General features: G+C 48.6%; 2 protein-coding genes across 2 annotated transcripts in view; both read right to left on the bottom strand.

Annotated features, from left to right (window-relative positions):
- Positions 1-1,397: 1,397 nt before the first annotated feature.
- gpr6 (G protein-coupled receptor 6) lies at positions 1,398-2,366 on the bottom strand (the record flags this gene model as incomplete). Its single annotated transcript, XM_084484321.1, has 1 exon — positions 1,398-2,366. The coding sequence occupies one exon, from the start codon at positions 2,364-2,366 to the stop codon at positions 1,398-1,400; it is 969 nt and encodes a 322-aa protein (XP_084340447.1).
- Positions 2,367-4,964: 2,598 nt separating this feature from the next.
- The window catches only part of fig4a (FIG4 phosphoinositide 5-phosphatase a), a 40,262-nt gene continuing 30,715 nt past the window's right edge, over positions 4,965-14,511 (bottom strand). The window contains exons 19-23 of the mRNA XM_084483633.1: positions 13,284-13,367; positions 11,944-12,142; positions 8,885-8,973; positions 6,529-6,603; positions 4,965-5,576 (exon numbers count right to left, since the gene is read on the bottom strand). Of these exons, the coding sequence (XP_084339759.1) occupies positions 5,399-5,576; positions 6,529-6,603; positions 8,885-8,973; positions 11,944-12,142; positions 13,284-13,367 (625 nt within the window). The 3' untranslated portion in view covers positions 4,965-5,398. The remainder of the gene's footprint in view (positions 5,577-6,528; positions 6,604-8,884; positions 8,974-11,943; positions 12,143-13,283; positions 13,368-14,511) is intronic.

Raw genomic sequence — 14,511 nt, 5'->3', positions numbered from 1 at the left:
CCTATCGGTTCTGAGTGTCTATGTTAAGAAGAAGTATAAGAAGTATAAGAAGTATATAGAACTATATTGGGTTGTTAACACAAAGTGAAGCGAAACAAAACGACTAAAGAGCTGCACTCCTCAGAAAGAGAAGAACCTAAACCCTCACTAGTGTCTCTAGACTACGTTGAGCTGTGTACAGGGTACCCCAGCTAACATAGTGTCTCTAGACTACGTTGAGCTGTGTACAGGGTACCCCAGCTAACATAGTGTCTCTAGACTACGTTGAGCTGTGTACAGGGTACCCCAGCTAACATAGTGTCTAGACAAGCTGATCTACGTGTGTACAGGGCACCCCAAGCTTAGCTAGCACCCTTCCCAGGAAGAAAGGGAGGTCAACAAAAAGGGCAGGTATCAAACAGCAAGACAGACATACAGCAAAATGAGCAACAGCTCCACATGGTGCAGCATGGTCCAGAGAGAGGGAGACACTTTTATACTCCCTGGTTTCAATCAGGAACACACGAGGGACCTGTGGGAAGACGGAGGAAAACAAGACACGCCCACCAGCACCACCAGCACCACCTGGATAGAATCTCAATTATTGTCATGAGGAATCTTGGCTGGATGCCGGCAGCACCTTCTCTATCGCCCCGCGTTCGTTACGTGCTCATGCACATCTTTCTGAAGCCGTGCACACGCCCAGCAAACACAAGCTTAGTGTGAACTGGAGTCACTTTCTGGGGGAGCTTGTACCGTGTGTCATTAGTCTCTTCAAACAGGCTCTTCAAACAGGAGAGAGAGAGAGAGAGAGAGAGAGAGAGAGAGCAGCATTTAAACACGTGAGAGTAATTGATCATGTATGAATAATCTGTTTTATTAATATATTCCTCTTAAAAATGATCACAGAGGGAACAATACAAAATAGAAAATGACCCACAATACTGAGAAATACAAACTTTTTAACACACAATAGGCCGATGCAAAAACAGCTTTGGCATTTTTTACATTTAATAAAGTGCAAAATTACAGCTTTGTTTGACTATTTCCAAAATCAGACCAAAAATCTAAAATCACAGCATTTAAACGTCATTTTAGTTTGTTTTTAAGACGTGATAAAGTGCATATATGCGTGAGATAAACATTTGTAGCGTCACACATTCATTGGTGCGTCAAGTAACAGTGTCAATGGATACACACACACACCCACACACAGATGCAGACAGACGCGCACACACACGCACACACACACACACACACACACACACACACAGATGCAGACAGATGCGCACACACACACAGACAGACAGACAGACAGACAGACAGACAGACGCGCGCACACACACACACACACACACACACACACACACACACACACACACACACACACAGACCCCCCCCCCCTCCCCCCCTCCAGCTCAGACGTCGCTGGGCGACCTGGGGGCCCCGTGGCCCCTGGGGGCCCCGTGGCCCCTGGAGCAGCAGAGCAGCAGGTGGAGGGCCCGCTGGATGTCCTGGTTGCGGTAGGCGTAGATGATGGGGTTGATCATGGAGTTGTAGGTGGCGGGCAGCAGCGTGGCGTAGGTGTAGACGGCCGGGTCGGCCCTCTGGCCCAGCAGGCAGTAGGTGGCGAAGGGCAGCCAGCTGGCCCCGAAGGTGCCCAGGACGATGGCCAGCGTGGACACGCCCTTCTTGGCCGCCACGTAGTGCGTGGCGCTGAAGAAGTGCTGCTGCAGGGCGATCTGCTGCGCGTGGCGCACCACGATGCCGCAGATCCGCACGTAGAGCCACAGCATGAGGGAGAAGACGAGGAAGAAGGCGGCGGCGAGCAGCGTCAGGTTGGCGCGCGTCAGCGGCGGCACGACGCTGCAGGCGGCCGGCGCGCCCAGGCAGTTCCAGCCCAGCACGGGCATCAGGCCCAGGCCCAGCGACGCCCCCCACGTGGAGAGCAGCATGCCGTGCACGTAGCGCAGGGTCCGGTCGGAGGAGTAGGTGAGCGCGTTGCTCAGGGAGAGGTAGCGGTCCACCGTGATGGCCAGCAGGCTGCTGATGGACGCCGTGAAGGACGCCACCAGGAAGCCCACCGTGACCAGGCTGACGCTCTCCCAGGAGACCACGTACCGGAACACAAAGTTCAGGATGAGGCCCACCCCGGCCAGGAGGTCGGCCGTGGCCAGGCTCCCGATCAGCACGAACATGGGGGTCCGCAGGGTGGGCGTGTAGAAGATGATGGCCACCACAATGGCGTTCTCACAGGCGATGACGGTGCCCGACATGCAGAGCATGACGTCCCAGGGGTTGACGGGGAAGAGCAGCGGGGCGGTGGAGGACTGGAGGCTGCCGTTGGGCTCCGAGGACTCGGAGTTCACCATCACAGCTCCGTCCATATCCACCTCAGCGCTTCACCATGGACACTAGATACTACTCTAGAAACAAAGAGAATCAGGGGAAACAATGGTAGCGATGTAACCAGCTGTTTATTGAAGAGTTGCAAAGGCGCTGTCCGCGGTCCTGGAACTAAGATCGCAACTTAAATCTGTTTTGTTTGTGGAAAACGACATCAGACAAATCATTACGAGTGGGCGATTAAGATCCGTACTAGGTTTCCTAAATACTAAATGTTACCAAACATACCTTGTTAATGATCGTAGAAAGATGATATTTCAGCGGCAAAAGGCAAAATCAACTCCCGAGATTTGTTCCGTTTCGCAGGTAGCAGAGGGTCGGTGGTCTCCCGGGAGAGACGACCGGGGAGGGTCGGTGGTCTACCGGGAATGTCGGTGGTCCACCGGGAGAGAGGACCGGGGAGGGTCGGTGGTCTACCGGGGGAGAAGACCGGGGAGCAGAGAGGACCGGGAACCGGAGGGTCGGTGGTCTACCGGGAGAGAGGACCGGGGAGGGTCGGTGGTCTACCGGGGGAGAGGACCGGGGAGAGTCGGTGGTCTACCGGGAGAGAGGACCGGGGGGCTCAAGAGCAACACAGTCAGAGCCGGTAGCAGGCGCGTGGACCGCTATAAAACCAAGTGACGTCAGGATGTTTTTTTTATTGTTGCTTGAAGAGAGAGAGAGAGAGAGAGAGAGAGAGAGAGAGAGAGAGAGAGAGAGAGAGAGAGAGAGAGAGAGAGAGAGAGAGAGAGAAGTCTAATTGATTTTGTTTATTCATTTATGGATTTGATTTATGCATTTCTCTTGAATTTGTGTTTTTTACTCATCATATAGGCCAGCGTTAATCTTCATCATAGATCTGCTGATCGGGTTCTCATGCAATGAGAGAGACAGTGATACAACAGCAAAGGTGAATTTAATGTATTTAAAGACAGAAATGCATAAATAGGGTCAAAGCCAATGTATGCATTAAGATGAGGTTTGTAAATATGTCCATGCAGTGATGAAGTGGCGCTATATAAATAATAACAATCCAGTCTGACATTGGTTTAGGGCGAGCCAGGAGCCAGCTCTATGTCACCATGGCTTTAGTTACAGCACACACACACACACACACTCTTCAGGAAGACACTATGCCATCTCTCTCTCGCAGTATCTCTTTCTCTCTCTCAGTATCTCTCTCTCTCTCTCTCTCTCTCACAGTATCTCTCGCTCTCAGTATCTCTCTCTCTCTCTCTGTCCCTCCCCAGTTCCAGATGTTGGGTTGCAACAGCTGGTTCAATGTGAATTGTGTTCCCTGGGACACAAACACCTTGTAATACCCAGTAGGTACTGACTGTTCTGGTGTGATCTGCTCTTCTTCAGTTCCTCACCCTAATGGTTACCTCACACTCCCCCTTATCAAACCATTATCTAATGTTATGTTGACACAATAGAAAGAATGGCTTTAAGCCACCAAAAAAATGCAGATTCTCAGTGTATGTAAATGCAAACACATATTAAATAAAACAATTGTATTACATTTTGTTTGCATTGTTTCATTAATGATATAACACAATACATAGTAACAACAATAACAGATAAAGCTGCAAGCAGCAATAACCGGTGAGCTATGGTCTAGTCTGTCTAGAGTCTATACAGACTAGACCATAGCTCTATACTATAGAGCTTTGGTCTAGTCTGTATAGAGCTATGGTCTAGTCTGTCTAGAGCTATGGTCTAGTCTGTATAGACTCTAGACAGACTAGACCATAGCTCTATACTATAGAGCTTTGGTCTAGTCTGTATAGAGCTATGGTCTAGTCTGTATAGACTCTAGACAGACTAGACCATAGCTCTACACTATAGAGCTTTGGTCTAGTCTGTCTAGAGCTATGGTCTAGTCTGTATAGACTCTAGACAGACTAGACCATAGCTCTATACTATAGAGCTTTGGTCTAGTCTGTATAGAGCTATGGTCTAGTCTGTATAGACTCTAGACAGACTAGACCATAGCTCTATACTATAGAGCTTTGGTCTAGTCTGTCTAGAGCTATGGTCTAGTCTGTCTAGAGCTATGGTCTAGTCTGTATAGAGCTGCAGACTGCTGGAGGTGGTCCTCCCTGGACAGGGGTTTCTCTGCAGACGGCTGGAGGTCTTCAACGTAGACAACTGGCCCAAAGTGACCCAGTTCAAAACACTGGGACCTCCCCAGGCCAGGGCCTCCCATGCTGGGAAGAGGTCACCAATGGTTAGAAGTAGACCATAGTAGTAGTAGACCATTGAAAAAAACAAGCTATAACAAATAAATAATAAAACTCAAACACAATACTGGATGTGCACAGAATAGTAGTACTAGGAAGGAGTCCCAGGGCTCCTACCCGGGAAGTACTTATTCAGCACAGTGAAGGATTTAATGATCCACCTTTCAGAAGCACCAGACGTTCTCACATACAACGAGGACCTGCCCATCGTGACCTTTGACCCGCTCTACACACGCTGCTGGACATGGACACATTGGGTTTGGTTCATGTGTGTGTTTGTAAAGAGGAAGTATGAAGGACTAGACTTTAATTGAACATTTAATTGGTACATATTCATTTCAAATACTTTATTTTAAAAACAAAATCCAATTAAAACATAAAAAAGTAAATGCATTGGGGAAATAAAATGATATTTCACTGATTTAAAATAAAATTTAAAAATTATCACTTTATATGCTCAAGTATCACAATCAAAAAGCATATTTCACAATAATTGATTACTTTAGAGAATGTACAAAGAACGAAAAAAAACAATTACTTATCTGGATCAATATCCAGATGCCAGCAAAGTGTTTTTGCTATCCACTTAAAATAAATAAATACTAAATAAATGAATAAACTCTGAGCAGGGAAGCCTCATTCCTGGCTAACCCCCAGAGTGTGTCGGTCACTCCTCCTGGGTAACCCCAGAGTGTGTCGGTCACTCCTCCTGGGTAACCCCAGAGTGTGTCGGTCACTCCTCCTGGGTAACCCCAGAGTGTGTCGGTCACTCCTCCCGGCCACTGCCAGCCTCACATGTATCTGTTCTTGATGTACTCCCGGTACATCAGCACGTCCTCCCGGCACAGGGCCCTCACCTGGCCCTGGCCCGTCAGCACGTGGCCCTCGAACACCTGGCGGCTGTCAGGGTCCACCTGGGGGGGGGCCGTGGCGTAGACGCTGTCCTCCTGGAACTGAGACACAGGATCCCTGGGAGGAAAACCAACATGGGAGTGATGGAGAGGAAAGGCTCAGTTAAAGAGAAGCAACTAACTACAGGATGACCGAGGAAAGGCTAACTACAACTAACTACAGGATGACCGAGGAAAGGCTCAGTTAAAGAGAAGCAACTAACTACAGGATGACAGAGGAAAGGCTAACTACAACTAACTACAGGATGACCGTGAGTGGGAATGCTGAAGCATCGTTTTCTAGAGAGTCAGCGTGGAGGGAAGCTGAGAGGAGACCACGCTTAGTGTTGTGAGTTGCTGTCTAGCTGATGAACTAAACCAAACACGTACAGCAGCAGACAGCCAACAGTGAGTTAGCCATCAGAATCAAAGAGCACCACAAGCATCTCCTCACCATGATGCTAAACTGAACAATGCCTCGTCACTATGATAATACTCATTGATTCCAGCCATGTCGCCGCGCTACTAGCCTAAATTGCAGTTAGGAACGAGTTCAGTCAGCATGTGAGGAGGAGCAGAGACAATCTGCTGATGACTTATTTATGTCTGGACCCCGGGGCCCCTGTGTGGACCCGGGGGCCCCTGTGTGTCTGGACCCCGGGGTCCACACAGGGACCCCGGGGTCCACACACACAGGGGCCCCGGGGTCCAGACACACAGGGGCCCCCGGGGTCCAGACACACAGGGGCCCCCGGGGTCCAGACACACAGGGACCCCGGGGTCCAGACACACAGGGGCCCCCGGGGTCCAGACACACAGGGACCCCGGGGTCCAGACCACCAGAATAACACAGCAGAACAGGCCAGCGGGGGCCAGGGATGTGTGTGTGAGGGTTGTGTGTGTGTGTGAGGGTTGTGTGTGTGTGTGAGGTGTGTGTGTGTGTGAGGGTTGTGTGTGTGTGTGAGGTGTGTGTGTGTGTGAGGGTTGTGTGTGTGTGAGGTGTGTGGGTCCATGATTGTGGCTCTACTCACAGGCAGATGATGTCGGCGAGGTGGACGGCCTTATTCCTCTCCACTTTGTGTTGGCTCTGGCCCAGATGTGCAAACCTGTGAAGTGACACACACACACACACACACACACAAAAACACACACACACACACACACACACACACACACACACACACACAGTGAGAGAAATCATGTTTTTATAACAGTGGTTTATTAGTAATTATTGGTTTAGTATTAATTATTGGTTTATTATCAGATTATTATTATTATTATTATTATTATTATTATTATTATTATTATTATTATTATTATTATTATTATTATTATCAGAGGAGCAGCAATAGTTCTTCATTATTGTAAATACCTGAGCAACAATCAAGAGAAACAATGCATTGACCTGGATCCCGACGATATCTGATGATAATGTGTGTCCAAGAACCAGAGAGACCAGTAAAGACTCTACTGGGGACAGCACAACAAGAACCAGAGAGAGACCAGTAAAGGCTCTACTGGGGACAGCACAACAAGAACCAGAGAGAGACCAGTAAAGGCTCTACTGGGGACACCGCGGCCACACTTCAGAACCAGTCAAGAGAGGTCAGAGGACGTCACAACGACTGGCTGGCAGGCGAGAACATCAAGAACATCATTCTGCAGCAACGAAACCTAGTGACCTAACCAAGGATCTGCCAGGACATCACCAGTTATACCAAACCAAAGTTGTTATTTTGAGGTGAAAACGACATGCCAGATAGTTGTTGTGCGATTGGATGCACTAACCACCGTGGAGTGAAGCCGGGGTTATGTTTTTACCGGATCCCATCTGATGAGGAGAATCCAGAGAGAAGACAACTATGGATACATCAGACGTGCAACCTTCACAGTATGTATGAGTGTATGATCATGATTCATGTCTTAGGGTGCTTTCACACATACAGCATTTAGTGCGCACTAAATGAGTTTGGTCCCTTGGTTTGGTACGTTTGCGTTGGTGTGAATACAACCGGCGCACTTTGGTGCACACCAAATCAGCCGTCCGAGACCTCCCTGAAGAGGTGGTCCCGCTCCGCTCCAGCTGCCTAAATGTGGTGCGCTTCCTCTGGTGTGAAAGCAACCGGAAAAAATGGTCCAATACTATGCATTGTGGGTGTTGGGAGTACGGAATTATGGGTCAAATGATTCATTTTTTATTTCCTGTTGATCTCGCGCTTACCCATTTGATTATTCATCGGCGGCGCAAGATGAAAAAAGCCCCAAAACCCTCAAACCGTGGAGAAACGTGGACTAGTGAGGAGATAAAACGCCTCATAAATATTTGGTCGGATCAGCACATACAGGAACAACTTTCCACGACCCATAAAAACAGTGGCGTTTACGCGCTATTCAGCAAGCAGCTAAGAGAGAAAGGTTATCTGAGGTCATTCAGGAGGCGGGCCCGTCTCTTTTCTCTCTTATAAATATGCATATGTGAAACCGAACCAAACCAACGTCTGTTTGCCACGTTGTATCATTTTTTGGCCTGGTGCGGACCAAAGCAATCAAACTATATGTCTGAAAGCACCCTTAAAGTTACCCAGTAGTGTCGTGTGAATCAACAACACCAGCTGGTTCGGCGAGTCAGCTGTTTGTGTTATGAGTCTAAGCTAGGCTAGCAGCTATCGTGTTTGGCTAACAACAACAAAAGTTGTGTGTTGTAGTTCGTGTTGTAGTTCGTTTTGAGGTTTGCAATCCTATCCTGCCATCCTATGTAATCCTTCTATCTACGGTTTTCAATGAGATGTTAATATCTCCAAACTCCAAGTCTGGAAGAGACTTTGCCAGCTTCAAAGCAATGAACACATCAGCAAGTTCCGAGTATGCTTATCTTTTCTTGATATCTAATTTTAACATTTTGTGACATATGGTCTAAATAGTTGATTGATTGTAGTATTGAAAATCTGCAAGGCTGCAATTCCCCTGGCTGGCCGCTGTTTTTCGCAATTTTGTCTGCGTTTGTTGCCCTCCACGTAACCATGGTAGTCACGTGACTGCAGAGTATGAATATAGACAAAGAAGTGAACTCAGTGTGACCCCCCCGGTGGTAGCGTTGATATTAAGGCCTACTCCTGACCTAAGGAAGCCAGAGTCAGAGTCCAGAGTCCAGTCCAGAGTCCAGAGTCAGTCACAGACAAGTCAAGCCCAAGAGGCTTGAGACAAGTGACATTACGTGGTGATTCAAAACAAAAGGCTCTGGAATGAGCCCACCACAAACACAAGAGGCCCACAGGTAACAGTCTGACTGAAGCCAACCATCAGAACCAAACAGGGCCATTGCCATGACTCCTGGAGGATCATTTGAATCTTTCAAACGCTGGTATTGGTGAATTGGGTTTCCTTTACCTCTGGTAGACGAGCAGGTCCTCGTCAGCAGGGAGCTGGTCCAGGTTGATCCCGTACGGGCCCCTCACAGGCAGCTGCTGCTGGCACTCCTAGAGCACAGGTCAAAGGTCATCCTTTAGAGCAGTGTTTCCAAAACTGTTTTTCTAGGGACCCATTTTTTTTTAAATTAAACCATCGTGACCCAATTCAAAATAGTACAGTACTGTCGAAACATGCTTCTTGTTTAAAGTTTTTTTAATGCTCATACCGAACAGGTAGGCTTGTGTTTAAGGGCAGCTATTGTTATCAAACTGTCAATCAATCAATCAATTCGAACATTAATCCCCCGGGGGAGAAATTCAGGTTTTTCAGCAGCAAGAAGTAAGACAGTCAAGCAGCTGTAAAGATAGATACCAAAATAGTGCAGAGGAATTTCTGTAAAAATGTATATTATTATTTTTTTATATGCATTTATTTGGCGACCCAATTAAAATCTCCCGCAACCCACATGTGGGTCACGACTAAGTCTTTGGGAAAGACTGCTTTAGAGAGCTAAACATCAATATGGATCGATTTAATGGAACACTGACTCTGCAGACAGGAAGAGATGTCAACACACGAACAAAATGATTTGACCCATCTTGTCTTTCAATCATACCAAGTCATCTTAAAGAAACTAGTATTCACTTTTAAGCTAAAGGGACTTGCAGTAAATTCATAACATTTAATTTAATTTCAGGTGCAAGGACGGGTTAGGCGTCTTTCTCCAGGACTTGTGGGGGTGGTAGCCAGTACCTGTTGGAAGCAGGCTATAGGATACTCCGTACCACTACAACACATAGCAGGACATTACAAAAGATCTACCTCATGACTTCATCACTGTGTTGAGTCCTCTCCAATAGGTTCTATTCTGTCCCACGCTGTCTCTTTAACTGATCACAAGAAGAGCCTCAACACATCGCAGAATGAATCTATACAACAGACCTGCATTCTCAATCTTACTTTATGCAGCATTTTGTAGGAATAATTCAGATAGCTCCTAACCTTTTCAATAGGATGACATAATTATACTGGGCTGCACACAACACACTTGCTATAGTAAGCTGATAATTCACAATTCATAAGATTAGGCTGTGTGAACATGCAAAGCATTACAGCCAACAGAATGAGAGAGACTATTTCCCTCACATTATTAAGCGATGGAATGGTCCTTGCATCCAACATCACCATAGAGCAGTTATGAGTTCCCAAATGATCACATGAAACCAGACATAAAAGACGGAAAGGGTTGATGTTCCAGTCTTCTATGTTTGTTTTAGTAGCTGTTCTTTTATCCAGGGAGAGGCAGAGACTCACAGCAGCATGGGGAGTGCTGTTCCTGCAGCGGTTTGTAGCTAGGCTTTTATTGGGCTGGAACTCAATGGCACATGTAATTCTTGGTCTATTTGTATTGATCCAGGCTGGATTGCTGCCTCCCCTCCCCTCACATACTACACACACAAACCAAAGCACATGCGCACACACACCGTGATGAACCAACAGTGGAGCAGAAGCACCACAACTGTGTGTACAGACCACCCATACCACTGCCACTGGTAAACCCCTAACCCTAACCCTTAACCCCCTAACCCCAACCCCAACCCTTAACCCCCTAACCTCCTAACCCCCTAACCCCAACCCTAACCCCCTAACCTCCTAACCCCCTAACCCCTAACCCTAACCCTTAACCCCCTAACCCCAACCCCAACCCTTAACCCCCTAACCTCCTAACCCCCTAACCCCAACCCCCTAACCTCCTAACCCCCTAACCCCAACCCTAACCCCAACCCCAACCCTTAACCCTTAACCCCCTAACCCTGGTGGCCTAATGAGAGAACCCCCCCCCCCCCCCCCTGGTACGTCTCCCCCTGCTCAGACTTCCTCCCACCAGCCAGCAGGGGATGAGTCAAACCTATCTGTTGTCATGGCAACATGGTGCCGATCCCGGTCACTGCGTGTGTGAGTGAATATTATAATCCACTGCGCCCACACACATTATCTCAGGGCTCATGGTACGCTGTCCAAATCAACACCAGCATTAACTCTACTCAACTAATATTATAGCACAGCCCTGAGGCAGTGAAGCCATCAACATCACGGTGCAAGATTACATATTTTAAAAGTTCCAACTCCAACAGTTAAGTAACTCATGACAAACAAATGTAAATGAAGATAAAGCAGTACTGTATCAACACACAGAGGACGGGCCAATGCTGCTGGACTTCACACACAGTCAACTACCGAGCCATGTTCACTAGTCACACATTCACTATGACCTGTCCTGCACCGTTCACACATCAACAGCAACGGGTGTAGATGTAGAAGATTTAGAAGATGTAGCAGTGGATGGGCTGTTAAGTTAAGGGCTGTTGAGTTAAGATGTAGCAGTGGATGGGCTGTTAAGTTAAGGGCTGTTGAGTTAAGATGTAGCAGTGGATGGGCTGTTAAGTTAAGGGCTGTTGAGTTAAGATGTAGCAGTGGATGGGCTGTTAAGTTAAGGGCTGTTGAGTTAAGATGTAGCAGTGGATGGCAGCTGAATTGGTATTGTTATGGATCACCTGGAACGCATTGGGGCATTAAGATGAAGCAGATCCAGTCTCTTCCTCAGCGGAGTCTTGCTATTCGTTCGGTCTCTCATAGTCTGCAGGTTTCGAGCCTTTACCACAAATAATACCATCACCCCCACTACTCTATGAACCGAAACGTACATCTGGGTTTCTCATGTCGTTTGAAAAATGAAGCCATGATAGACGCATTTAAAATAGCCGTTGCTAGCATGCATGTTATTTAAACCCTTCTTTTACCAAGAAAGGAACACAGAGAGGCACAGCGCCACCTGGGGTTGTCTGCTATGTACGCAGCCACACTCAACTGACCGGCCACAGCACAGACGCCCAATCAGAATCAACTCTAGGCCAGACAGCCTTTTCCTTCTGTGTGCCGTGTCAGACCACAAGGTCGGGAGGGAGCAGGGGTCAAAGGCTCCTGAGCCAGAGCGGCCTCTCACTGGAGCCACTCAGCGCCGAGCGCGTCGGCTCTACCTCATGTGTCCGCGCGGCGTCCCCCGACTCGGTGAGCAGCCTGATGGGGGTGGAGCGCTGGGAGGCGGAGCCGTCGTCCTCGCGGTCGTCCTCCGAGTCGTCCTCCGACGTGCTGGAGATGGCCTCCTCGCTGGGCGGCGGCGGGGCGCTGGCCGCCGTCTTCCTCTGGACCACCGCCTCCTCCTTGCTGCTCTTGTTCCTGCACGTGTTCACAAACGGGCGCGCACAAAACGGACGCACTCAGTCCAACCGGAACAAGAAGGTTTTAAAGTAAGGCGCCGTCGACCCGTTCACATTGAGGGGATTTTTCTGACGCTTTTATCCAAAGCGGCTTACAACCATTCAATCACACGTTCACACACCGCCGGCGGAGTGGACCCCTCAGGGCGACGGCCGGCGGGTCAGGAGCGGTCAGGGTGAGGGCGTCTCGCTCAGGGACACCTCCGCACCCCGCTAGGAGGAGCCGGGGATCGAACCAGCAACCTTCTGGTCACCAGTCGACCCGCTCTAGCTCCTGAGCCGCTGCCGCCCCAGACCTGACCTTTCCTGAGCTTTCTACAAGTGAAGACGTTCAGGAGAGGACGTGGGGCCTGTGGGGGCTGAGGGGTGCAGCAGACGTCGTCTTCCCTTATGTTGCAGCGTGTGCGTTAGTGTTGCTGCCTCAGCAGTCGTGTTGTGGCCTTTGCGTTAGTGTTTTCACCTCTGCAATTGTGATGTGGCTTTGTGTTTTCTAATATTGTGCTTCCGTTTTTTCGAATTTTGAAAGCGTTTTGGATATGCAGTTGGTTGGACATGTCTGGATTAACGGTGAGAGTGACCAGGGCACAACGCCTCCTAGAATAACGCCAGCCTCCGATAAACCAGCTGGATGCCTTGGAGCCACCAGCAGCCCCAGACCTCGGACAAGGAAATCACACCTTCCTGGCTCTTGCCAGGTTACCTCGGTTAGGATTGAGCATGAATAGAAAACTATCGAAAAAAAATAAAAATCATATTTCTGGCTTAAAGTTCAATCGCCTTTAGAAATCAGGGGGCCATTTAGCGTTAGAAATCAAAATAAGGAATCAGAATTCTGAATCTATGCTATTCCCTTTTTCAATTATTTAACATAGGTGTGTGAAAGTACAATATCTTTGCCCCTGGTTCAGATCAGTGAGAGTCTGAGTCTGTATTCAGATGTCAATAAGCAGGGTGGGCGTGTGATGTAATGATGCAAGACCAGAGCTGGCCAGGTCTGTTGTTTAACACATCAGGGCACAGTGACACCAGGACACTGTGCAATAAAAACAATGACGCAACAAGAGACACGCTGACTGACACACACACACACACACACCTACCCCAGCACGGACTTGCCGGTCTCCTCGGGCTTGCGCACGGTGAAGGGGCTGGGGTCCACTGCCAGCGTCTTGGGCATGAAGTCCCTGGAGGGACGCAGCGGGTCAGGTCGTCACGTCGCCATCCCCGCCCCGCTAGCCCCCGCTAGCCCCCGCTAGCCCAAACTAATCCACTTCAACAGTTAGTCAACCCCGCCCCGCTAGTTCAAACTAATCCACTTCAACAGTTAGTCAACCCCGCCCCGCTAGTCCAAACTAATCCACTTCAACAGAGTTAGTCAACCCCGCCCCGCTAGTCCAAACTAATCCACTTCAACAGAGTTAGTCAACCCCGCCCCGCTAGTCCAAACTAATCCACTTCAACAGAGTTAGTCAACCCCGCCCCGCTAGTCCAAACTAATCCACTTCAACAGAGTTAGTCAACCCCGCCCCGCTAGTCCAAACTAATCCACTTCAACAGAGTTAGTCAACCCCGCCCCGCTAGTCCAAACTAATCCACTTCAACAGAGTTAGTCAACCCCACCCGCTAGTCCAAACTAATCCACTTCAACAGAGTTAGTCAACCCCGCCCCGCTAGTCCAAACTAATCCACTTCAACAGAGTTAGTCAACCCCGCCCCGCTAGTCCAAACTAATCCACTTCAACAGAGTTAGTCAACCCCGCCCCGCTAGTCCAAACTAATCCACTTCAACAGAGTTAGTCAACCCCACCCCCTGCTCCACATCCCTACGCCCTCAAATACGGTTTGCCATTAGAGCTGGTAAGTCCCGCCCCTTCCGCTAAACCCCAGTGGACCAGATTGACGATTTTTCAACCTAGAGGTCCACTGGTCCCAGAAGGGGCGGGACTTACCAGCTCTATAAGGGGACAATAATCCTGCTTATGACACAGTGAACAACAACTAAAACTAGTTATGACTACGGCGTTATTGTTGCTTTATCCACTTCAAATCAGCGGAAAACAAAATAGTTTTCCAAGGTGCATGTTGTGGCTTCAGCCGGATGACGAGAGCAAGAAGACACTGGTCAACAGTACAGACTGTCGTTAACATGTTAACATGATGTCTCATTGAAGACACTGGTCAACAGTACAGTCTGTCGTTAACATGTTAACATGATGTCCCATTGAAGACACTGGTCAACAGTACAGTCTGTCGTTAACATGTTAACATGATGTCTCATTGAAGACACTGGTCAACAGTACAGTCTGTCGTTAACATGTTAACATGATG

The sequence above is a fragment of the Micromesistius poutassou genome (genome assembly GCF_964030765.1).
Source record: "Micromesistius poutassou genome assembly, chromosome: 19".
Taxonomy (NCBI): Eukaryota; Metazoa; Chordata; class Actinopteri; order Gadiformes; family Gadidae; genus Micromesistius; species Micromesistius poutassou.
This window is presented reverse-complemented; position numbering and strand designations above follow the sequence as displayed.